The sequence below is a fragment of the Molothrus ater genome, chromosome 30 (genome assembly GCF_012460135.2).
Source record: "Molothrus ater isolate BHLD 08-10-18 breed brown headed cowbird chromosome 30, BPBGC_Mater_1.1, whole genome shotgun sequence".
Lineage (NCBI taxonomy): Eukaryota > Metazoa > Chordata > Aves > Passeriformes > Icteridae > Molothrus > Molothrus ater.
This window is the reverse complement of record NC_050507.2, coordinates 2,942,688-2,967,054: the sequence shown is the minus strand read 5'-3', so window position 1 is coordinate 2,967,054 and position 24,367 is coordinate 2,942,688. Positions and strand designations below refer to the sequence as shown.

The 24,367-nt window shown below is 67.4% G+C and overlaps 2 protein-coding genes across 4 annotated transcripts; one reads left to right on the top strand and one right to left on the bottom strand.

Moving 5' to 3' along the window:
• Nucleotides 1-4: 4 nt before the first annotated feature.
• SPRYD3 (SPRY domain containing 3) lies at nucleotides 5-8,411 on the top strand. 3 transcript variants are annotated; one of them, XM_036399905.2, is made up of 11 exons: nucleotides 5-1,942; nucleotides 2,895-3,035; nucleotides 3,283-3,358; nucleotides 3,546-3,670; nucleotides 4,237-4,372; nucleotides 4,641-4,829; nucleotides 5,355-5,504; nucleotides 5,873-5,930; nucleotides 6,639-6,758; nucleotides 6,831-6,982; nucleotides 7,545-8,411. In XM_036399905.2, exons 1-11 carry the CDS (start codon nucleotides 1,896-1,898, stop codon nucleotides 7,677-7,679), a joined length of 1,329 nt encoding a protein of 442 aa, XP_036255798.1. In that variant the 5' UTR covers nucleotides 5-1,895; the 3' UTR covers nucleotides 7,680-8,411. The 3 variants fall into 3 exon arrangements, with proteins under 3 accessions (XP_036255798.1, XP_036255797.1, XP_036255799.1); XM_036399904.2 differs by having other exon boundaries at nucleotides 2,856-3,035; XM_036399906.1 differs by lacking the exon at nucleotides 5-1,942 and adding an exon at nucleotides 2,717-2,728 and having other exon boundaries at nucleotides 2,856-3,035.
• A 450-nt stretch (nucleotides 8,412-8,861) lies between these two features.
• Nucleotides 8,862-23,440, bottom strand: TNS2 (tensin 2). The gene is given in 28 exon segments (XM_036399907.2): nucleotides 8,862-9,101; nucleotides 9,197-9,226; nucleotides 9,313-9,381; nucleotides 9,787-9,973; nucleotides 10,346-10,423; nucleotides 10,928-11,005; nucleotides 11,230-11,322; nucleotides 11,669-11,794; nucleotides 12,118-12,405; nucleotides 12,830-14,633; nucleotides 14,635-14,642; nucleotides 15,059-15,163; nucleotides 15,251-15,316; nucleotides 15,939-16,062; nucleotides 16,163-16,229; nucleotides 16,769-16,829; nucleotides 16,903-17,015; nucleotides 17,369-17,452; nucleotides 17,730-17,794; nucleotides 18,292-18,414; nucleotides 19,107-19,157; nucleotides 19,729-19,897; nucleotides 20,134-20,177; nucleotides 20,705-20,743; nucleotides 21,133-21,171; nucleotides 21,261-21,298; nucleotides 21,676-21,787; nucleotides 23,118-23,440. Coding segments are annotated over 28 exon segments (4,503 nt in total). The 5' UTR covers nucleotides 23,418-23,440; the 3' UTR covers nucleotides 8,862-8,959.
• Between the last annotated feature and the right edge of the window lie 927 nt (nucleotides 23,441-24,367).

The following is a 24,367-nucleotide window of genomic DNA, read 5'->3' as shown; positions in this document are numbered from 1 at the left end:
TGGGACAGGGACACTGGGACAGCTCAGCAGCGACACCTGGCTCTGATGGGGACACTGGGACAGTTTGAGGGGGTCACCAAGGTGTGACAGGAACACTGGGCTGTGACAGGGACACTGGGACAGCTCGATGGGGACACCGGGGTGGGACAGGGACACTGGGACAGCTCCATGGGGACACTGGGGTATGACAGGGACATTGGGGCAGCTCAGTGGGGACACCGGGCTGAGACAGGGACAGGGGCACTGGAACAGCTTGACAGGGACATAGGGGTGTAGTGCTGGGGTGTGACAGGGACATCAGGACAGCCTGATGGGAACACTGGGGTGTGATAGGAATGGGGATGCTGGGGTGTGACAGGGACAGCAGGACAACTCAATGGGGACACCAAGGTATGACAGGGACACTGAGATATGAGAAGGACAGAGACACTGGGATGTCACAGTGACAGGAGCACCGGGCCAGCTCAATGGGGACACCAGGGACACAGGGACAGCTTGATGGAGCACTGGGATTTTACGGGGACAAGGACAGTAACACCTATCTGGGACAGGAACACTGGGACAGCTCAACAGGGACACCAGAATGTGACAGGGTCAGGGACACAGGACGAGCCCATGGGGTCACCAGGCGGTGATGGGGTCAACAGTGTGACCCCTGTGTTGAGCTGTGAGTGACAGAAATACCCCATGGGGACACTGAGTGGTGAGGGGTCACAGTGTCACCCCACAATGGACTGTGGGTGGCTGGGACACCCCTTGAGGCCACTGAACTGCAGTGGGTCACAGTGCCACCCCATGATGGACTTTGGGTGACAGTGACACTGGGACACCCCGATCATGACAAGGAACTGTGACAGGTCACGGTGTCACCCCCATGGCTGAGCTGTGGGTAACAGTGACACTGGGACACTGATGGTGACACAGAGCTCTGCTGGTGACCCATTACCAGTGCCATCCCCACAACGAGCTCTGGGTGGCAACATGGGGACACCCCGAGGTGACACTGAGCTGGGACAGATCACGGTGTCACCCCCAAAACGAGGGGATGGGGACACTGGTGCACCCCCAGGTAACCCCTGGGCTGTGACAGTCACAGTGCCACCTCCCCCATGGCACAGCAGAGGGGACATGGGGACACCAGACCAGCTGTGGCCTGTGACCGACCCCGTGTGCTGTCATGGGTGTGGGGGTGTATTAATTACTTAATTAATTTCTAATAAACCCACCCAGTAGAGGTGTTTGTGAAGTCCTCCTCCTCCCCTCTGGGTCTGGGGGACCCTGAAACCCCCCTTGAGCGGCCCCAGTTCAAACCAGTGACTCCCAATCCAGCCACATCTTCAGTGCGAGCACAGCGCTGGTTTGTCCCCAGGCTGAGCCCCTCAGTGCCCCCATTATCCTCCAGTTCCCCCAGTCCTCCCAGTAACCCCCCCCATCCTCCCAGTTCCCACCTGTCTCCCCAGTTTCCTCCGTTCCTCCCAATCCCTCCACAGTCCTTCCTAGTCCTCCCCAATCCCTCCCAGTTCTCCCCAGTTCCCTCCATTCCCCACGGTCCCCCCCAGTTCCCCTCCACTCTCTCCCCAGTTCTCCCCAGTTCTCCCCAGTTCCCTCCATTCCCCACGGTCCCCCCCAGTTCCCCTCCACGTTCTCCCCAGTTCTCCCCAGTTCCCTCCAATCCCCACGGTCCCCCCCTCCCGTCCTGTAGGGGGCGCCCTTACGCCTCTCGCCCCATGCCTGCAACGTCACGTGGTCATGACGCACACTGCCCGTTTTCCTCGGTAGGCTCCGCCTTCCTCCCGTTTCGTGCTCCGATTGGCTGAGGGAGCCGTCAGTCGGGGCGCAGCGGGTGGCGATTAGTCCGCGGGGCACAGTGGGCGGGCACAGGGAGGCGGAAGCGAATGGGACCCGGATGTGAGCGCGGCCCATGGAGGGGGCGGGACCCCCGGTAAGGGTCGCTGGGGGCCGGGGGGCTCTGGGGGAGATGGGGAGGGGTCCTGAGGAGCTCTGGGGAGACGGGGAGAGCCCGGGCTGGAGAGTATGGCAGCGATTTGGGGGTCCTGGGCGGAACTGGGGAGGTGGGGGGGGTCGCATGGTGGGGGGCGGCCGCGGTGCGGGGGGAACGGGGGGGGTCAGGGGGTGCTGGGGAAGGGAGACCCCCGGCATGGGGGGACCTTGGCGTGGGGCGGGGGTCAGGATTGGGTTGGCAGGTGTGATTTGGGGCGGGGGGGGGGAGTCAGGTGTGATTTGGGTATGCCAGGTGTGATGCGGGGGTGTCAGGTGTGGATTTGGGTGTGCAAGGTGTGGGATTGGGGGTGTCAGGTGTGGATTTGGGGGTGCCAGGTGTGGGTTTGGGGGTGTCAGGTGTGGATTTGGGGTGGTCGGGTGTGGCTTGGGGGAGGGGGTCAGGTGTGGGTTTTTGGGGGGGGGGTCAGTTGTGATTTGGGTGGTCAGGTGTGATTTGGGTGTGCCAGGTGTGGATTTGGCTTGGTCAGGTGTGTGTTTGGGGTGTCAGGTGAGTGTTTAGGGGCGGTTTTGGGGTGTCAGGTGTGGGTTTTGGGGTGTCAGGTGTGTGTTTGGGGTGTCAGGTGAGTGTTTAGGGGCGGTTTTGGGGTGTCAGGTGTGGGTTTTGGGGTGTCAGGTGTGTGTTTGGGGTGTCAGGTGAGTGTTTAGGGGCGGTTTTGGGGTGTCGGGTGTGGGTTTTGGGGTATCAGGTGTGTGTTTGGGGTGTCAGGTGAGTGTTTGGGGGGCGGTTTTGGGGGATCTCGGGTTCTGGGGGTTCCTGGCCGATTTGGGGTGTCAGTTTCGGGTGTGTCGGTCCCACCCGTCCTTTCGGGGGTCCCAGCGTTGCCTCCCCGCAGGAGCCCCCCCGCCATGGATGACCTGAACCTGCACTTCAGGTTCCTCAACTGGCGCCGGCGGATCCGGGAGATCCGGGAGGTGCGGGAGGGCCGGGACCGGGACCGGGACCGTGATCGGGATCGAGGCCTGCGCTGCCAGGAGCGCGCCCGACACATCCTGGTGGACGGGGACACCCTCAGGTACCCGGGGGGAGCCCCAGGAGGGGCTGGGAGCACTCACAAAAAGGGGCTGAGGGGGCCCAAGGGGGGGTGTGGGAGGGTCCTGGCGGGGCCCAAGGAAGGAAGGAAGGTGGGGGGGATGCACCCAGGGGGATGGGGGGGGGGCTGGGGGCACCCACAGACCTGGGGGGTGTCTGAGGGTACCCGGGGGGGGTCGGGGGCTGTCTCAGCCCCCGGTGCTGTCTCAGCCCCCCCCCGCTCCCCGCAGCTACCGCGGCCCCTCGGGCGAGGTTGGCTGTTACGTGGCCCCGCGGCCGCTGACCCGCGACAGCAACTACTTCGAGGTGAGCGGGGGTGCGGGGGGCGCGGGCCAGCCCGGGGGCTGTGCCGGGGGGCTGTGCCGGGGGGCTGTGCCGGGGGCTGTGCCCGGGGGTCTGTGCCAGGAGGCTGTGCCCGGGGCTGTGCCGGGGGGCTGTGCCGGGGGCCTCTGCCGGGGGACACGGAGCCCTGACCCCGCCGGGCTGTGCCCAGGTGTCCATCGTGGACAGCGGCGTCCGCGGCACCATCGCCGTGGGGCTGGTCCCGCACTGCCACAGCCTCGAGCACCCCCCGGGATGGGGGCCCGGCTCCGTCGCCTACCACGCCGATGATGGAAAGTGAGTGTCGCGATAGCGGGGGGCGGAGCCGGGAGGGCGGAGATTGTTCGGGTAGTGAGGATGTCGCGATAGCTAGCGGAGAAGCGTTGGGATAATTGCGGGTGTTGGGATAGTAAGGAATTTGAGGACGCTGGTAGATGTCAGGATGTGAGATGAAGGATGGAACGATTTGGGATGTCAGGGGTATTGGGATAGCAGGAGGATGTCGGGATATTGGGGATTGTTGGGACTTTGGGGATGTCAGATATTGGGGAGTTTTGGGACCTTGGGGGTTTTGGATATCGGGGAGTGTTGGGACCTCAGGGGTGTCAGATATTGGGGAGTGCTGGGAGCTTAGGCGTGTTGGATATTGGGGATTGTTGGGATATTGGGGAGTGCTGGGACCTTAGGGGTGTTGGATATGGAGGGGGGGGCCAGGGGGGCAGCAGGACTGGGAGGTGTTGGGGGGCACCTGGGCCTGTCACGATATTTGGGGTCTGCTCCAGGTTTGAGGTCCCCCCTTAGTGACACTCTCCCCAATCTGACCCCCCCTTTTCGGGGTCCCTCCCGGTTTTGGGGTGTCCCAGGCTCTACAGTGGCCGGGCCAAGGGGCGCCAGTTCGGCTCCAAGTGCAGCTCTGGGGACCGGATCGGCTGCGGCGTCGAGAGGGGCTCGTTCGGAGCCCCCCCAGCCCAGGTTTTCTTCACCAAGAACGGCCAGAGGGTGAGGGGATCCCCACCTTGCCCCAGAGCACCCTCAAAACTCACTGGGGCACTCCCAAACCTTTCAGGACCTCATAAACTGGGCTCCTTCTACCCCTGCCCCAGCTCTTCACAAAGAATGGACAGAGGATGGGGGGATCCCCAAAGCTTCTGAAACCCCAAAGCTTCCAGAGCCCCCCCCACTTCCTACTTTAGTTTCCCTAAATCCCAGATGGGGGGCCTGGGGGTGTTCCTGAGCCCCCCTCACATCCTGACTCCCTCAATTGCAGGTAGGGGGTCTGGGGGTGCCCCTGTCGCCCCCGGGGCTGTTCCCAGCCGTGGGGCTGCACTCGCTGGGCGAGGAGGTTCGGCTGCACCTGCCCCCGCCCGGGCCCCCCGAGGATGAGGGGGGGGCCATGCTGGTGGACAGCCTGGAGGAGGAGTGGGGGAGGCTCCACGACGTGCGGCTCTACGGCTCCGTGAGCACCCGGGGGGGAAATGGGGGCTGGAGCCTCCCCCAGGACTGGGGATGGCCCAGGGAGGTGGGGAGGGGGCTCAGAATGAGGGTGCAGGGGAGCGGGGTTGGATGAGATTGGACCTCCTTCCTGGGTTGGGAGGTCAGAAATTGAGGTTATGGGGTGAGAAGAATTGGGCTTTGGGAGTTTGGGTGAGGACAGTTTTGGGGATGGGACAAAAAGGGTCCCCAATCCTGGGGAGGGTGAAAAGGGGGGCCGTGACACGGGGCCGGGGTAAGGAGGTCCCAGCAGAAACATCAGGAGTCTGGGGGTTCTTGGGTGCCCCTCAAATCCCCTGTGTGTGCCCCCCCAACCCTCTATGGCTCCCCCCTCAGCCCCTGTGATCCCCCAATTCCCGCAGCACCCCTCAAACCCTCCCAGGTGCTGTTTTTAGGTGGGGAAGGGAATGAATTTCCTGGATCTGGGGCTGGTCCGGGTTGGGGGGTACCCCCTTTCCCCCCTGTCTGAGCCCCCCCGCGCCCCCCCCAGGTGTTGGAGTACGTGGGGAAGGGGAAGAGCATCGTAGATGTGGGGCTGGCCCAGGCCCGGCGGCCGCTCAGCCCCCGCAGCCACTACTTCGAGCTGGAGATCCTGGACCCCGGCGAGAAGTGCTACATCGCCCTGGGTGTGGCCAGGAAGGTGCGCGGGGGGCTCGGAATTGGGGTACGGGGGGGCTGAGGGGGGTGGAGACACCTATGGAGCTGGGGGTGGTAGGGAAGTGGGGGGATGTGGGTCAAAAATGGGGGTCTGGGGGTTACAGAGGGAGTAAAGGGGGGCTGGAGCCTCCTCTAGGGCTGGGAGTGGCCCAGGAAGGAGGGGGGCTCAGGTTTGGGGTACGGGGGTGCTGGACCTCTCCCCCGGGCTGGGGCTTGGCTGAAAGGATGGGGGCAGGGTGTCAAAAATGAGGGTTAGGGGGGGAAAATTGGGGTCTATGAGTTGGGGGTCTATGAGTTGACCCCCCCCCCACATTGCCATTACCTCCCTCCCTCCCCTGTGCATGCCCTCAGGATTACCCCAAAAATCGTCACCCTGGCTGGAGCAGGGGCTCGGTGGCCTACCATGCAGGTGAGCCCCCCAAAAGTGGGGGGGACCCCCAGAATGGCCAGGACCCGCCCCCCCCCCAGATTCCAGAACCCCCCCAAACACAGGGACCCCAATAGTGGCAACTCCTCCTACTCTTTCTGCCCCTGAAAACCCATTTCTCATTTTTCCTCCCTATTTTGTGTTGCACCCCTATAATGAGGGTCTGGGGGTCTTCCCCATGACCTCGGGGGTCCTCTCTAATTTGGAGGGTCCCCATGGCTCCTCCTTTCTCCCTTCCTCCATCTTTTTCCTATTCATCCTCTTCCGTTTCCAACCCAGTATCCTCCCTTTTTTTGGGGTGCACTTCTGTGGGGAGGTCTGAGGGGTGGTTTCCAATTCCTTGGTGGGGGGGGGCCCTATGGCCTCTTCTTCCCCCTTTTCGACCCTTTTAGCTCCTTTCCCTTTCACCTCCTTCACCCTCTTTTTCCTTCCTTTCCTTCCTTCGGGCCTATTTCTCTTCTATTTTTGGGATGCAGCCCCATGGGAGGGCTCCTCCTCACGGTGGGATTTGGGGATCCCTCTATGCACCCCCATCCCCAGCTGTCCCCTTCTCCCTTTCCTTTCCTCCTCCTCCTCCCCTTTCTCTGCCCATTTCTCCCCCTTTCTTTGGGGTGCACCCCCATGAAGGTATCTTGGGGTTTCCTCCACAAACTGGGGGGGGGTCCCCCTAATTCGAGGTCTCCCCCCCAGACGACGGAAAGCTGTTCCATGGCAGCGGGGTCGGGGATCCCTTCGGCCCCCGCTGCTACAAGGGTGACGTGATGGGCTGTGGGATCATGTTCCCTCGGGACTACGGCCGGGACAGCGAAGGTACCGCGGGGCCGGGGTCCCCCGAGGCCGGGCGGGCTCGGGGCGGGTCCCTCACCCTTTTCCCCGCCCCAGGTGACAGCGATGACGCCTCGGAGCCCCCCGAGGTGAAGGTGAAGGTGCGCAACGTGATGTACCTGGAGGAGGAGGAGGAGGAGGAGGAAGAGGAGGAGGAAGAAGAGGATGGGGAGGACATGGAGCAGGAGCAGGAGGGCAGGAAGGTCGTGGTAAGGGTGGGGACACCCCACAAAAAAAAAAAAAAAACTGTGCCCTAAAAAAGCCCCCAAAAAGCTTCTCCTTCACCCCAAAATTCTCCTTTGTCCGTCTTTGGGATCCTTTTGAATCAGTCTGGGGGCTCGAAGACCTGGATTTTGGGGGGGTTGGGGTGTCCCGCCCCCCTAATATTTTAGGGTGACCCCTGGTTTGTCTACAATCCCCACACGTATTTGTGCCCCACCCCTGGACCCTCCATCACACCAAAAATCCACCCTGCAGCCCCCTTGGGTTCCCTTGACAGTGACTCACTCTGGGGTCACCCCCTTTGTCCCCACTTCATTGGAGATTGGGGCCTCCCCGCCCCCCCCCTCATATTTTGGGGTGACTCTGCTGTGTGTCCCTGAACCCCCCTCCATGTGTTTGTGTCCTCTCACCCCAAAAATCCCCCTATACCCCCCTTTTGGCTCATCTTTCTTGGCCTTACTCCCCCCTTCACCCCTGTTATTTTGGGGGGGCTGGGGTCTCCGCTGCCCCCCAGTCTCAGGGTGAACCCCCTGGTTTGTGCCCCCCCAGGTGTTCTTCACACGGAACGGGATGGTCGTGGGGCGCAGGGAGGTTGGGGTCCCCCCCGGGGGGCTCTTCCCCACCGTGGGGATGCTCAGCACTGGCGAGAGGGTCAAGGTGGACCTGCATCCCCTGAGCGGATAAAGGGGGGGCCCGCGTGGGGCCCCCCCCAAAACCTGAAACCCTGCGGTGCTCCTGGTGCCCCCCCAGGCCCTCCCAGTGCACTTTAGGGGGTTTCCACGGCAGTGGAGACCCCAACAAGGTGGTTTTTAGGGGGTTCACTCCTGCCCCCACCCCCATAATGTCCCTCTTATGGGGCCTCTTTGAGGGGGGTTCCCCTCATTGAATCCCCCCTCAAAAGTACCCCACCCATGCCCCCCCCAGATGGTTTTTGGGGAGTCTCAGCCATGGCCCCCCCATTTTTGGGGGACTCATTCCTGCCCCCCCCAGTTATCCCAGTGACCCCCCAGGTGGATTTGGGGGTCTCAGTCCTGCCCCTTCCACAATGGGTGACCCTCGTGCCCCCCCCTTTGACCCTCCCCAGCCCACCCAACCCCTCCCACTCCACTGACCCCCAGTGCCCCCCAAATCACACTTGCACCCCCTCATCTCTTCCAGCACTCCCCATTCCTGGGGGGGTTCCAGGGGGCAGGATTTGGGGTCCCCCATCATGAATGTAACCAGACCCTTCCAATTCCATGGAACCCCAGAGTCCCCAGCTCTGTGCTGGGGGCTGGGCTGGTTTTGGGGTCCCCTTTGATGTTTGCACATGGCGGGCGGGGGTCCCCATGCCACCCCCCCCACCAAATAAACCAATTTCTTACACCAAAATAAATGTGGATTTATTGGGGTTCTCCAGGACCCCCCAAATTGCAAGGGATGTCCCTGTGCCTCCTTTTCTACCAACCTCCACTTCTTCACTTGAGGGTGTTTGGGGTCCTTCAAGGGTGGTTGGAGGGTCTGGAGAGTATTTGGAGGGGTGTGGGGGGGGGGTTTAAGGGGGAGTTTGGGGGTCCCCAGTAGGACTTTGGTGCTTAAGATGGTGGGAAGGACAATTATGGGGGTGGGGGTCCCCTTGTGCTCCCTCAAATCGGGGGTGTCTGGGAGGGTTTGGGGGAGCCAGGGGTGGTTTTGGGGGGGTTTGGGGGTGTTCAAGACCATGGTGATGAAGGTGATGATGGGGGGGGGGGTTGGTTATGTGTGTCCCCCTGTCCCCCCCCTCGGCACGGGGGACTCCAGGGTGTTTTGGAGGTCCCAGGGGATTCTGGGGGTCCCTCAGTGTCGTGTCCCCAGCAGGACCTCCGTGAAGAGTGGCGGGGGGAGTCCCGCCGGGTTTGGAGGGTGCCCCCGAGCCCCCCCTGCCTCGGGGGGGTTTGGGAGTCCCCAGGTGGTTTTTGGGGTGCGGGGGCGGTCCCCAGTGTCCCTCAGTGCCGCGTCCCCAGCAGGACTTTGGTAACGAAGGTGACGATGGCCCCTGCTGGCTGCTCCGGGTCCAGCTCCGCGAACACGTGGCACGCGTTGCCCCCCCCCGGGGCCCCCGCCTGCTTCGCCACGAACCCGAAAATCCTGGGGGGGCCGGCGGGGGGGGAGGGGCGAGCCAGAGTTAGAGCTGTGCCCCTTCTCCTTCCCGGGGGTCGAGTTCTGGGGGTCTCCCCGCCTACCTGGCCGTGGTCCCGTCGGGGTTCGCCCACCTGGGGGTGGTTGGAGGGGTTGGGAGGTGTGAGAGGGTTTGGGAGGTTGGGGTTCCCCGCCGTGCCCCCCCCGTGCCCCCACTCACCGGCGCTCCTGCGGGTCGGTGCCGCAGTGGGTGACGCTGCTCACGGGGTAGTGCCGGCGGAAAAAGAGTCTGGGGGGGGCACCGGGGGGAGCACGGGGTGAGGGGGGGCGTGGGGGGCAGGGCAGGGTCGGTGGGTGCCGAGGGGTTCCGGGGGAGGCCGGGGTTGGTTTGGGGGGGATTCGGGGTTTGGGGGATTCGGGGTTTGCAGGGGTTGGTGGTTCAGGACGGGGCTTTGGGGCGTTTGAGGTTTTGGGCTTTGGGGGCTGGGAGGTTTGGGGGGGTCGGTGTTTGGGGGATCTCGGTTTGAAGGGGCCCAGGTGTGGGGGCTGGAGGTTTGGGGAGGGTCGGGGTTTGGGGTGGGGGGGTCAGAGTGGTCTAGGTTTGGGCTGGGGGGAATTAGGGGGGTCTGGGTTTGGGATGGGGAGGGTCAGAGGGGTCTGGGTTTGGGGTTGGGGGGGTTCAGGGGTGCCTCACTTGCGCTGCCGGTCCGTCAGGGTGATCCCCTGCACCGACACCTTGAAGTGCACGGGGCTGGGGGGGGGCCGGGGGGACCCCTCCGCGCTGGGGGCCCCCTCCAGGAGGGACCCCACGGCCTTGGCCACGGCCTGGGGCCCAGTCAGGGCCTCGGTGCCCACCGAGCCCAGGAACAGCACGGAGCAGGCTGGGGGGCAACGGGGAGAGCTGCCCAAACCAGGACCAGCACCCCAAAACCAGGACCAGCCTCCCCAAAATTTGGATAAGCGCCCCCAAACCGGACCCAACCTCCCCAAAACTGGGACCAGGCTCCCCAAAACTGGGCCCAACCTCCTCAAAACTGGGACCAAACTCCTCAAAACTGGGACCAGCACCCCAAAACCAGGACCAGCACCCCAAAACCGGGTCCAACACCCCAAAACCGGGACCTGCCCCCGCAGTACCCCCTGTCCCGATGCCAACCCCTCATGGTGCCCCAATTCCCGTGCCTGCGGTGCCCCAGTGCCCCTCCCATCCCAGTGCCCCCCACTCCAGTGCCCTCAGTGCCCCAGGCCCCCACCTGCCCCCTGCCTCAGGAGGGCTCCGGCCGTGCTGACATTGGGGGGTCCCGGCGGCTCCGGGGGCTCCTCCTGCAGCTCTGGGGAGGAAGGCTCAGGGTGGGGGGGGCGGCTGGGGAAATGGAGGGGCTGGGGGAGTTTGGGAGGACTCTGGGGGGATTTTGGGGCTGGAGGAGTCTCTGGGGGGTCCCATCAGCTTTTCGGGGCGGTCTCCACTGTTTGGGGGTGTCCCCACAATTTTGGGGGCTCCTGCGGTTTTGGGGCTCCCGCAGTTTTGGGGCGTCCCAGTGGATGTTCAGGGGGTCCACGTGGCGGTTTTGGGGTGTCCCCGCGGGTTTTGAGGTGTTCCCTCGTGGGTTTTGGAGGTTTCCCAGGGGAGTTTTGGGAGTTCCCTGGGGAGCTTTTGGGGGGTTCCCTGGGGTTTTGGGGTGTCTCCGCGGGGTTTTTGGGGCGTCCCATGGCTTTGGGTTTCTCCCGGGGGCTTTTGGTGTGTCCCGGGAAGGGGTTGGGAAGGTGTACCCGCAGTTGGAGGGGGGGTTCCTGTGGGGGTTTTGGGGTGTTCCCGCAGTTTTTGGGGTGCCTACCTGCATGGGGGATGCGGAGGGTGCAGGGCAGTGAGATGGGGGTGATGGAGTGCTGCAGTACCAGCGCTGGCAGGCTCCCTGGGGGGGAAGAGGGGTCAGGGCACCCCAAAACCCCCACGGACTGCCCGAAGCCCCCACAGATTCCCTCGGACCCCAACCCCCCCCTCCCCCGAACCCCCTGAGCCCCCCCCGAGTTCCCCTTGAGACCCCACTGACCCCCACAGCCCCTACCACCCACCTCCCCATTCCCCCCTCCCCCCAGACCCTCCGAGACCCCCCAGACCCCCCCGAACCCCCCTCACCAAAGTAGGGCTCCTCGGGGCACCCCCGGATTTTGACCCCCCGCGGGCCCGTCTCGATCAGGAAGTGCCGGACCAGCTGCTCCTGGGGGTCCCCTGGGGGATCGGGGGGCGTCAGACGCCAGCGAGACGCCCGAGATCCCCCCCGCCCCTCCAGGGGGTGTCCATGGGGGGGTCCGGGAGGGTTCAGGGGGTGCTGGGGGTGTCCAACCTCCCACGGCCCCCCAGAACTGCGGGGGGGGGGGGGGGGGGGGGTCTCTGGGTGGATTTGGGGGCTGCTGGTGGGGAATTTGGGGGGATTTTCAGGGGTCCCAGGATGTTGGGGGTGTCAGAGCCCTGGGAGACGCCCGAGACACCCCTCCCAGTATTCCATAGGGAGGAAGTGGATTTGGGGCATGCAGGGGGGTCTGTGGGGTTCGGGGGGGCTCGGAGGGGTCCATACCCGCTCTGGAGGTGGCGCGGGGGGGCGGGACCCCCACCCTGAGCGCGAGCCCGAAGGCCCCCGGGAAGCTGCTGCTGCGGCGGACGAGGAACGAGCCGGGAGGGGCCGCCTTGAGCAGCGCCACGGCTGGGGAGACACGGGGGGGTCACACGGGGGGGACCCCACCAACCCCCCTGTTTAACCCTCCAAGCCACCCACAGACCTCACCCATGACTCCGCCCATAGATCCCTCCCGAACCCCCCGGTGCTCCCCACAGACACCCCCAGCACCCACTGACCCCCCCACTGACCCCCCCCACTGACCCCCCCCCCCACTGACCCCCCCTCGCTGACCCCCCCACTGACCCCCCCATGCTCCCCCGATCCCCCTCAATCCCCCCTCAAAACCCACAAGACCCCCCCCCAAACCCATCCCTTCCAACCGCGCCCCCCCCCCCCCCACCCCGTACCTTCCTCCCGGGACAGCCCCGGTTTGTACCAGAACTTGCTCGTGTCCTGCACGAAGGTGCCCCCGGCGGGGGTCCCGCCCGGCCCCTCCCCCGCCGAGGGGGGTCCCTGGGTCCCCCCTGGGCTGCGCTGGGGTGAGGAGGGGTCCCGGGGCCCCCCCGGGGCCGGGGGGTGCCGCTTCTCGGGCAGGGGCGGCTGCGGGGGCGGGGGGGAGCCGGGGGTGCCGCTGCCGGGGGAGGGGGCGCGGGGCGGGCCCGGCCAGAGGGTCCCCTCAATGGGGCTCCGCCGTCCTGGGGGGGCACAAAGAGAGGGGAGACCCCCAAAAACCCTCTGGGGGGGGCCTCCACAGACCTGTCCCCCGTGGCTCCATTCGCCCGGCACTCCCCAACTCCCCCGGGTACCCCTTTAATCCCCCCAAATCCCCCCAGCCTCCCTCAGTTCACGCCTCAGCTCCCCCAAGCCCTCCTCCCCCCCCAGCCCCTCAGTGGTCACGACCCCTCCCCAGAACCCCCCAGCCCCTTCAGACCCTCCCTCAATCCCCCCTCGACCCCTCCAGACCCCCCCACGGACCCTTTGACCTGCCACGATCCCCCCCAAGACCCCCCCCTCAACTCCCTTTAATGCCCCATAACCCGCCCCAAGCCCTTTTAGATCCCTCCAAACCCCAAACACCCCCCAGCGCCCCCATTAACCCCTTCGCGCCCCCATCGTTACCTGTCGGCTCCTGGGGCTCCCCCACGGCGGGGGGGTCGTAGCCCCCTTTTCCGGGGGGGGGGTCCCGCTCCGGTCCCAGCCCCGGGCGGCCGCAGTGGGGGCAATTTGGGGGCTCGGGAGGCGGCGCGGCGGGGTCCCCCCAGCCGTGCCCGCCGTAAATGGGGCGGGTGGGAAGCGGGGAGATGCCCCCCCAGCCCTGGCAGTCCTGGCAGGGGCAGAGGGGCGGGAGCCCCCCCAAAAGCAGGTACCCCCCCGCCACGGGGCGCCCGTAGCTTCCCCACGGGGGGAAGCCCTCGGACAGCGAGCGTTGCACCCCCCGTTTTGGGGGGTCCCGGGAGGAGGCTAGGCTGGCCCGGCGGCACAGGGGGGGGCACGGGGGGGCCCAGGTGCTGGGAGGGGCCCAAGGGCTCGGCGGGTTGGGGGACACCGGGAGGCTGTGAGCGGCACAGGGGGGGCTCTGGGGTGCTGCGATCCCGTGGGATGCGGGGGGGCTGTGCAGTGAGGGGGTCCCGTGGGTTCCCGGGGGGCTGAGGGATGCGGGGGGGCCATGGGACATGGGAGTCCCGTGGGGGGCTGGGAGTCCCTCGGATATCGGGGTGATGTGGGAGATGGGGAGCCCGGGCGATGCCGGGGTGCCGTGGGGTTTTGGGGGGCTGTAGGATGTCGGGGGGCTGTGGGGGGCTGGGCTCTCCTGGGATGTCGGGGTCCCATAGGGTGTCAGGGTCTCGTGGATCAGTGGGGGCCCGTGGGCTATTGGGGGGCTGTAGGACACCGGGGACTTCTGGGCTGGGGGGGGGTTCTGGGGAGTGTGGGGGCCCTGGGGTGTTGGGGATCCATGAGATGGGGGGGTCCCATAGGATTTTGGGGTCCCATAGGGTGAAGGGGACCCCTGAGATGTTGGGGTGCCGTACGGAGTTGGGGTGTCCAGGGATGTGGGGGTCCCGTGGGACGCTGGGGGGCTGTAGGGCAGCAGCGAGCCCTGGAATGTGAAGGTACCCTGGGATCCCAAGGCGCTGTTGGGCAACAGGGTGTCCTGGGAAAGTGGGGTCCCATGGAATGTCGGGGACCCCCGGCATATTGGGGTCCTGTGGGATATCGGGGTGCCATATGGCACGGGGACCCCGTGGGATACTGGGGTCTCGGGGGATGCTGGGGGGCTATGAGGTGCCAGGATCCCAAAGGAAGTTGGGGACCCTTGGGGTGCTGGGGGGCCATGGGGTGTCAGGGTCCTGTAGGGCTTTGAGGGGTCATAGGGTGTGGGGGACCCCTGGGGTTTGGGGGCCCCACAGGATGTGGGGAAGCTGTGGGGTGTCAGGGTCCCAGGGGGACTGTGGGGAGCGGGGGTCCCATGGAATGGGGGGGTCCCGTGGGATAGGGGGGTCTTATGGGATATGGGGGTTCCATGGGACAGCGGCGTCCCGTGGGATGGGGGCGTCCCGTGGGATACGGGAGTCTCATGGAAGGGGGGGCTCCCGTGGGATATCGGGGTCCTGTAGGGTAACGGATTCCTGTGGGGTGCTGGGCTCCCGAGTGCTTCGGGGCTCCCATAGGCTGTGGGGGTCCCAAGCGCTTCGGGGGCGTCGGGGGGCTCCTCCCCCGGGCCGGGGCTCTCGCGGCCCCCCCGAACCCCGAACCCCCCCAGCAGCTGCTCCAGCTCCCGGCGCTCGGCGGCCGTGGGGGGCGGGGGGGGGGCCGTGGGGGGCTCCGGGGGGGGGCGAGGAGTCAGAGTCCCCCCCGTGGGAGGAGGGACCCCCCTTCTTCTGCACGCGGGCGTAGGGGCTGCCATCCAGGGGACCCCAGGTGTGGGAGGGCTCTGGGCAGAAGAAGGGCGGTCAAAGCCCCCCTCCACCCGGACCGCCAAACCCCCACGGGACCCCCCAGAGCACCCCGGGACCCCCCGTGTTCTCCCGCACCCCTTCAGGCCATGGGGACACCCCCCCGTACACCCACGTTGCCCCCCAGAGCCCCACGGGCACGCCCAGTACCCACTGGCATTTTCTCCAGGCCTTCAACTCCGCTGTTGAAGGGGGGACCCCCCGGCCTCCCCCAAAGCCCCCCGTGCACCCCCAAAGTCCCCTCGGCCCCCCAAACCCTCCTAGGCACCCACCCCTGACGCCCCAGGACACCCCAGCATCCTCCAGCACCCTCAGACCCCCCTGCACCCCCCAAAACCCCCAGTCACAGGGTCCCTCCTCGCGTACCCCAATTCCTACCCGGACCCCCACTCACCCTCGGGGCTGTCCCAGGGCTCCTCAAAGGAGTCGCGCCGCACTGCGGGGTCCTGCACCCCATAATCAATAGGGGTGGTGGGGGGGCTGCGGGGGGCGACCCAGCCTGGGGAGGGCCAGTAGGGGTGAGAGGTCAGGGGGGGACAGCGGGGAACCCCCGCTGCTCTCTGCCCCCCAAAACCCCGGAACCCACCTTCGACCCTCTCGGGGCCTGAGGAGAAGATGAACTCGACGGTGGCGTCGGGGGGGAAGCGCTGGTCTGGGGGGATCAGCAGGAGCGTTTGGCAGGGTGGGGGAGGTGGGGTCCTCATAACCTGCACCCCCAAATCCCCGGTGGTGCCACTCCCAGCCCTCACCCCCCAACCTGCACACCCCAATTCCCCAGCACCGCCCTGCTTGCTTTCATCGGGGCGGCATGGGGGAACTGGGAGCGTTCCTGTTATTTGTGACCCCAAATCCACCCATGCAACCCTCCAGATAAATTCTGAGTCACCCTAACATTAACCATAACCCTAACACTAAACCCTAACACTAACCGAACCTTAACCCTAACCCTAACACAACCTTAACCCAAACCCTAATCCTAACCCAAAGACTAAACCTAAACACTAACCCCAACCCTAAACTAATGTTAAACCCTAAGCCTAAACCTAACCGTAAGCCTAACCCTAACGCTAAACCCTAACCCTAACCCAAACTCTAACCCTAACCCGAACCCAAACCCAAACACTAAACCTCAACCCCAACCCCGAGCCCCCCCAAACCCCCCCTGAGCACCCCAAACCCCCCCTGAGCACCCCAAACCCCCCCTGTGCTCCCGCGCCCCCCCAGCCCCGCACCGCCCCGGTTCTCCCGGCCCGTGCCCCCCCCCGTGCCCCCACCTTGCCAGGCCAGGTCCAGCTCGTCCCGGCGCAGCCTCAGGCGGGGCCCGCGCAGGGTCCCCGTGTGGAACTGAACCCCAAAAATCGCCTCGCGCCCCCCCCGCCGCCGGTGGTAACAGCGCACCTGGGGCGGGGAGGGGCACAGGTGGGCGGGGGGCTCGCACAGGTGGGCGGGGGTCACACACAGAGGGCGGGGGTCCCCCCTCCCCGCGGCTCCCCCTCACCATCACGTCCCCCTTGAGCAGCAGCGCCGGTTCCAGGGTGACACAGAGAGACTGCGAGGCGGGGGGGCTGCGGGGAAAGGGGGGGTCAGGGTTTGGGGGGGCTGCGGGGAAAGGGGGGGCATTGGGGGGCTGCTGAGGAAAAGGGGGGGGTCACGGTTTGGGGGGTCAGGGTTTGGGGGGGCTGCTGGGGAAAGGGGGGTCAGGGTTTGGGGGGTCAGGGTTTGGGGGGGCTGCTGGGGAAAGGGGGGGCATTGGGGGGGCAGGGTTCGGGGGGGCACGTTTGGGGCAGTCATTTTCGGGGGGTGTGTCAGGATTGCGGGTACCCTCTGAAACCTCAGCATCCACAGAGCACTGGGGGAAATTGGGGGGAGTCCCTGCACCCCTCAAAGGGGGGGGTCGGGTGTGCAGGTCAGGTTGGGGGGGCGGGGCTGTGAGCTTTGGGGGCGCCCCAGGACCCCCAAACGGGCACAGTGGGGGATGGGAGGGGTGGGGGACGGGCCGGGACGCCCCCAGCAGGCACGGCAGGGGGGGGGGAGGTTTGGGAGGCTCCCGGACCCCCCCGAGGTGCAGGGGAGGTCAGGTTTGGGGGGGGGGGGGGTCACTCACTAGACCCCCGAGGTGTAGACGAGCTGCAGCGATTGGTAGATCTTGAGGAAGGGGCGGCAACCTAGGGGGGGCACGGGGGGATTATTGGCGGCCCTGGGGGGGTGCTGGGGTCCTTCCCCCCACCCCAAACTGACCGTCGGGGGGGTCGTAGGCAGGCAGGGGGGGCAGCAGGACGTGGTGCAGGAACTGGGGAGAGCTGTTCAGGCGGAGCCGCCCCGAGAGCAGCGCCCCGAAATCCTCCGTGTACCTGGGAGGATGGGGCACAGGTGGAACCCCAAAACCGCCCCAACTCCACACCAAAACCATGCCAAAAATCCCCTCGAAACGAGCCCAACCACCAACTGAAACCACGCCAAAAATAATCTCAAAACCACCCCCAAAACAGCCCTAAGAATCACCCTAAAACCATCCCAAAAATCACCCTAAACCACACCAGAAGTTACCCCTAGAACACTAAAAGCCGTCCCAAAAGCACCCAAAAGTCACCAGAAGAAACACCCCAAAAACCACCCCAAAACCCCTCAAAACCACCCCAAAAACCATTGTCCCAAATCACCCCCAAAACACCCCAAATCCCGCCATGGCCCCCGCCCCCCCCACCTGCGCTGGGAGGGCTGCAGGACCCCCCCCAGTTTCTCCTCGCAGAATCTCCTCATGCTCAGCGCATTCAGCGCCTGCTCGGGGCTGGGGGCAGGAAAAGGGGGTTAAGGTACCCCCAAAGACCCCGCGAACCCCCCGGGACCCCCAAGACTCCCCCAAACCCCGCAGGATTTCTCCACAGCCCCAATCCTCCCACGGCCCCTTTACCCCCCCAGGACACCCTGCACTCCCCCCCCTCCCGGGACCCCCGCCCTGCCCCCCAACCCCCCATAAACCCCCACCAGCCCCCATTATCCCCATAAGCCTCCAAGTCCCCCCTTACCCCCCTCGGTCCCCCCAAATTCCCCCCGCCCCCCCTCACCTGCCCCACACGTCGCTGTAGTGCAGAAACGCCCCCACGACCACCCCGACCGGGGCCTTGCTGCCCTGGGGGACGGGACGGGACAGGGGAGGAGCCTCAGAACCCCGCGGTACCCCCCAGTACCTGCCAGTACCCCCCCATGGCTCCGAGAGCCCCCCCAAGTGTCTCCCAGAGTCTCCCCAGCACCACCCAGTGCCCCCCACAGCCCCGAGCGCATCCCAGGGACCCCCAGTGCCCCCCCAGTGCCTCCAATGCCCCTCCCCAGTGCCCTCCCAGTGCCCCCAATGCCCCTCCCCAGTGCCTCCCAGTGCCCTCCCCTGCCCCCAATGCCCCTCCCCAGTGCCCCCCCAGTGCCCCCCCTGCCCCCAGTGCCCCTCCCCAGTGCCCCCCCAGTGCCCCCCCTGCCCCCAGTGCCCCTCCCCAGTGCCCCCCCAGTGCCCCCCGTGCCCCCAATGCCCCTCCCCAGTGCCCCCCCCAGTGCCCCCCGTGCCCCTCCCCCTCCCCGCTGTCCGCAGCCCCCCCGACCCCACGAGATGCCCCCCCAGCCCCCCCCCGGCCGCACCTTGCAGAGCAGCACGGCCACGTTGCGGGGGTGCCCCCCCAGACACCCCTCGAGCGCTTTGCAGACGGAGCAGAGCAGCTCCAGGGGGGGGGCGAGCAGGTCCGGCCACCCGAAATCCAGCACCTGGGGGCGGGGGGGGCTCAGAGCCGGCACCCCAAACACCGCGGGGGACCCCGAACCCACCGGGACACCCCAAACACCGCGGGGGACCCCGAACCCACCGGGACACCCCAACACCGCGGGGACCCCGAACCCACCGGGACACCCCAAACACCGCGGGGACCCCCAAACCCACCGGGACACCCCAAACACCGGGGGCACCCCAAACACCGCGGGGACCCCCAACCCACCGGGACACCCCCAAACCCACCGGGACACCCCAAACACCGCGGGGACCCCGAAACCACCGGGACACCCCAAACACCGGGGGCACCCAAACCCACCGGGACACCCCCAAACCCCGCGGGGACCCCAAACACCGCGGGGGACCCCAACCCACCGGGACACCCCAAACCCATCGGGACACCCCAAACCCACCGGGACACCCCAAACACCGGGGGCACCCCAAACACCGCGGGGACCCCCAACCCACCGGGACACCCCAAACACCGCGGGGGACCCCAAACCCACCGGGACAGCCCAAACCCACCAGGAGGCCCCCGAGACCCCAACTCCATCCCTCGAGACCCCCGCAACCCCCCGAGACCCCCGCAATTCCCCAGGGAACCCCCCACCATCCCCCACCCCCTCCTAACCCCGCGGGACCGGCCCCAGGACCCCCCAAACCCGCGGGACCCCCGGACCCCCCCCCTCACTTTGGGGTTCAGGCGCGGGAGGTCGCGGCACTTCTCGGCCAGGTTGAAGATCTGCGGGGGCACCGCGGGGTCGGGGGGAGCCCGGACCCACCGGGAGCGCCCCAAAACTGCCCTGGAACCCCCAGATCCCAGCCCCCACCAGCCCCGGCTCCCCCATGTCCTATCCTACCCCCAGGGCTCCCAGTGCCCCCAGAGCCCTCCAGATGCCCCAGCTGTTGCCCCAGTTGCCTCACTTGCCCCCCCAGCAGCCCCAGCTGCCCCCAGCAGCCCCAGTTACCCCCCAGCAGCCCCAGTACCCCCCAGCAGTCCCAGTTACCCCCCAGCAGCCCCAGCAGCCCCAGTACTCCACCCCCAGCAGCCCCAGTTACCTCCCAGCAGTCCCAGCTGCCCCCCCAGCAGCCCCAGGTGCCCCCAGGTAGCCCCAGTTACCCCCCAGCAGCCCCAGTACTCTGTCCCCAGCAGCCCCAGTACCCCCCTAAGCAGGCCCAGTTACCCCCCAGCAGCCCCAGTACCCCCCCCAGCAGCCCCAGTTACCCCCCAGCAGTCCCAGATGCCCCCCCAGCAGCCCCAGTACTCTGTCCCCAGCAGCCCCAGGTCCCCCGTAGGTGCCCCCCAGGCTCACGGTGTAGTTGGGGCCGTGCCGCGCCCCCAGCAGCCGCGCCAGGTGCCGCAGGTGCGCCCCGGGCCCCCCCTCGCCCCCCGGCAGGGCCACGCTCAGGATCCGCTCGGTGACGAACGCCAGGTCCAGCGGGGGCAGGGGCGCGGCCTCGGGGCTGGGGGCGCGGGGGGTCCTGGGGGGAGGCAGCGGCTCAGGACGGGGGGGGCACCCCCAGAACCCCCAACGCGCCGGGGGGAACCTCACCCTCAGCGCCCTAAATCCCCCCCCCAGCACCCCAACCCTCCCCGCGACCCCCCAGGGCCCCAAAACCTCTTGGGATCTCCCCCAGACTCCCCCCAGTACACCCCAAAACCTCTTGGGATCGCCCCAAATTCCCCCAGACCCCCCAGCACCCCCAAACCCCTGTACCTGGGCAGGGTGCTCCGCTGGGGGGCGCTGTCGAGCGAGGAGCCCTGGAGGGTCCCGGGGCAGCCCCAAAAACGAGGAGGGGCAAAAGGGGGTCAGGGGGGGTCCCAAAGCACGGGGGGAGTTAAGGGCTGTCCCCAAACACGGGGGTGGGGAAGGGGGGGCAAAGGAGGGGGTCGGGGGGGTCCCCAAAATAGAGAGGGGTTGAGGGAATCAAGGGAGGGTCGAGGGGACCTGGGGTGTCCCCATAACACGGGGAGGGGCAGGGAGGTCCCCAAAACATGAGGGGGGTCCGGAGGGGTCGGGAGGGGTCATGGATGGGTAAGGGGGGGCCAAGGGGGGTGTCAGAGGGGTCCCCAAAACACCGCAGGGTCACGGGGATGTCAGGGGTGGGAGGGGGGGAGGGGTCGGGGGTCCCCAACTCCTGGGGAGGGTCAGGGGGTTTTGGGAGTCCCGGGGGGGCTATTGGGGGCTTCCCGGGAGGGGGATTGGGGATACAGGGAGGGGTTAGGGGTCACGAGGGGCTCAGTGAGTCCAGGAGGTTTTGGGGCTCCGGGGGTCTCGGGGCTCTCACCACGCGCTCGCTGCGCCGCACCGGGGCCGTGTTCCGCCTCTGCAGGGACACAGCGGGGTCTGGGGGGGCCCGAGCACCGGGGAGGGGGCAGCGTCCTGCCCGGGGGGTCCCGAGGGCGATTTGGGGGGTTTAGGGTTCAGCGGGAATATCGGGGGTGCCGGGTGCTGACATGGGCGTTTGGGGTTCCCGAGGTGCGGGGTCCCGTCTCCTGCTCGGGGGGGCTTGGGGTGGTTTCACCCCTTCCGTGGGGTCCCTGATCCTGCCTGGGGAGTTTGGGGGTCCCGAGGGGAGTGCGGGGGGGTCCTGCCCGGGGATGCTTCGGGAGTTCGGGTCGTGTCCGAGGGGTCTGGGGGTCTCGAGGGGGATTTGGGGGGGTCTCGGTTCCTGCCCGGCGGCTTCGGGGAGGTCGCGGCCCCCCCCCCACTCACCAGCTCAGGCGGGGGCAGAGGTTGGCACGGAGACGTCACCTGGAGGAGGACACGGGGATCGTCCCAAATGGGACCCCAGCCCCAAAAGGGCCCCCCCGCCCATGAGTGACGCCCCCCCCCCGTCGTACCTTGCTCTCACATCTCTTGTGGGCGGCGACTTTGCAAACTGTGGGGGGACAACGGCGACATCAGGGACCCCCAGGGCCCCAGTACCCCCCCCTTCCCCACCCTCCCCTGCCCCAGCAACCTCCCAGTATCCCCAGTAACCGCCCACTGCCTCCAGTGAACTCCCCAGTGCCCCCAGTAACCACCCAAGGAACCCCCCATTGCTCCTAGTAACTGCCCAGTGCCCCCCCAGTGCTCCCAGTAACTGCCCAGTGCCCTCCCAGTGCCCTCCCAGTGCCCCCAGGAGCTGCCCAGTACCTCCACTGGCCCCAGTAACCCCCCACCATCCCATCCAGCCCCCCCGGTGTGACCCAGGGGTGTCCCAGGGGTGTCCCGGGGGTGTCCCGGGGTGTCCCAGGGGTGTCCCGGGGGTGTCACCTCTGCACACGAGCCCGTGGGGTCCCAGGGGGGTCCCGCAGCCCCCGCAGGGCGCCCCCCGGCGCAGGCTCCGCTCGCGGAACGCGTGGGGGGCGGCTGGGGACGGCCTCGGCTGGGGGGACACGGGGGGGTCACCGCTTGTCCCCCGCGTCCTCCCCGTGCCACTGCCACGACCTCTCGCGTCACTTCTGTGTCGCCCTCACGACCCTCCCGGATCCCATTTTTGTCCCCCCATGTCCTCCCCGATGTCACCTCTCGTGTCCCCTCCTTGTCCTCCCCCCTTGTCACCCTCTGTGTCTCTTTCGTGAACCCCCCCCGTGTCCTCCCCGGGTCCCCTCGGTGACCCCCCCGTGTACGGCCCCCAGTCCCACCCAGTTCCCATCGTGTCCCCTCGTGTCGCCCCCCAGCATAGCCCCCGTCCTCCTCTGACCCCGCACGCGTCCCCAGGTGTCACCCCCGTGTCCCCTCGGTGTCACCCGTGTCCCTCCTTCTGTCCCCCATGTTCCCTCCATGACTTCCCACTGACCACTCAGCGTCTCCTCCGTGTCACCCGTGTCCCCTCCATGGCGCCACACGTGTCCCCGCATGTGTCCCCACCATGTCCCCCTCTAGTCACCCCCAATATTCCCCCGTGCCCCCCCCGTCCTCCCGTGTGTCCTCTCTCGGATCCCGCTCCTGTCCCCCCCACGTCGTCCCTGTGCCACCTCCGTGTCTCCCATGTCCCTTCCGTGAGCCCCTCGTGTCCCACATGTCACTCCCCGTGTCCCCGCGTCCCCCCCGCTTGCCCCTCCCGGAATTCCCGGTCCCTCCCGCGGCAGCCCCGCTCTCTCTCGTGTCCCCCCCGGGTCCCCCCCAGGTCGCTCATGTCCCACCCGTGTCCGCCAGGGTCCTCTCGCCTTCCTCCCCGTGTCCCCCCCCCGGTGTCGTCCCGCGTGTCCCCCCCGTGTCCCCCCCGGCCCCTCTGGCCTCGGGCCACGGACAGCGCGTCCCGCAGGAAGCGGGGCCGGACCAGCCCAGGAAACGGCGACCCCTGGGACGACCCCGCCGTTCCCACGGAGGGGGAGGGGCGTCGGAGCGTGTGCGGGGGGGGGGGGCAGCGGGGGGGGCGTGGGCGGGGAGGGAGGGGCGTGGGAAAAACGGGAAAAAGTGGGAAAATGGGGGAAAATGGGGGAAAAGGGAAAGTGGAAGCGAGGGGTGAGCGTGGGAAAATATGGGGAGGGGCGGCAGGGGGAGGGGGAGGGTCAGACTCGACTTTGCCCCCCCCCGCCCTCCGAGGTCACCCAGCGTCACGCGTGGGGAGGGGGCGGCTGGAGCGGGAACCCCACGGGGGCGCCACGGGGGGGTTCCCCCGCTTCTCCCCACGCCCCCAGCCCCCCCTTCCCCGCCGAGGGGGTCCCCACCCCGCGGGACCCCCCCCCACGGGGAGCTCCCCCCGCTCCTACCGTGTCGGGGCCATCGCGGCGGCCGAGCGCGCGCAGCAGCGTCCCCACAGCCCCGGGGGGCTTCATGGGGGGGGCTCCGCGGGGACCTCGGGGGGTCCCAGGCGCTCCCGGGGGGCTCTCGGGGCTCCCCGCGGGTCCCGCGAGCGGCTCCGTGGCCGAAGGCGCGCGGGGAGGGGCCGTTTCCGCGAGCCCGGAGCCGCTTCCCGTGCCGGGGGGGGGACAGGGACACGGGGGGGACACGGGGGGGACGACACGGGAACGACACGTGTGGCCACGGGGAGGGGACACCGGGAGGGACATACGGGAGCCAAGGAGGAGACACGGGAGACACACAGAGGCGACACACGGGGGGGACACGGGGGGGACACGGGGACGGGACACCGGGAGGATCACAGGGGACACAAGGGGAGGGACACAGGGGGGACACACGGGGGACACGCGGGGTGACCCTCCCTCTGCTGACGGTTCCTCAGTTTCCCCCTTTCTCACTTCCAGGATCCCCAAATTTCCTCCCGAGCCCCCCCCCGGCACCTTCCTGGCGCTGCCCCCGCCCTCTCCTCTTCATCCTCCTCCTCCTCCTCCTATCGCCCTCCCCGTTAACCCGCTCCCGCGGGCCCCCGGGACCCCCAAACTCGGGGGGAAGGGGGGGCTAGACCCACCCCATGGGGACCCCCAAAGTCAAGGAGAAAGGGGAGGCTGAGACCCCCCCACGGAACCCCCAGATTAGGTGGGAAAGGGGATCCTCAGCACACGGAACTCCCAAACTTGGGCCGGGGGATGTTGGTTCGGAGGGGCTCAAGGGACCCCACGGAGTCTCGGGATGGGCTCCCCAGGGGCTGCAGGGACCCCAAACCCCTCCCTTGCGAGGCCCCTGCGGGGGGAGCTCGTTTCAAGGGGAGGAATTGGTGTACAGGGGTTTTGGGGGGCGTTGGGGTGGGGGTTATTGAAGGGGGAGAGGAAATAGGGTGCAAAGAGGGTTTTGGGGTGCAGGGCCGGTTTCGGGTGCAGGTTATTGTGCAGGGGGCGTTGGGGTGCAGGGAGGGGAATGGGGATCAGGAGGGGAATTGGGGAGGGGCCTTTGGGGGTGCAAGAAGAGAATTTGGGTTTGAGGTTTTCGAAGTGCAGAGGGGATTGAGGGGCCTGATCAGGTCCCAGCCCGGCTGGGGTTGGCAGGATCCCATTCTCCCGGCCCCTGGGGTCCTCCCCCCGCCCCCATCCCGGCCAGGACAGACCCCCCTTTGTGGGGCCGG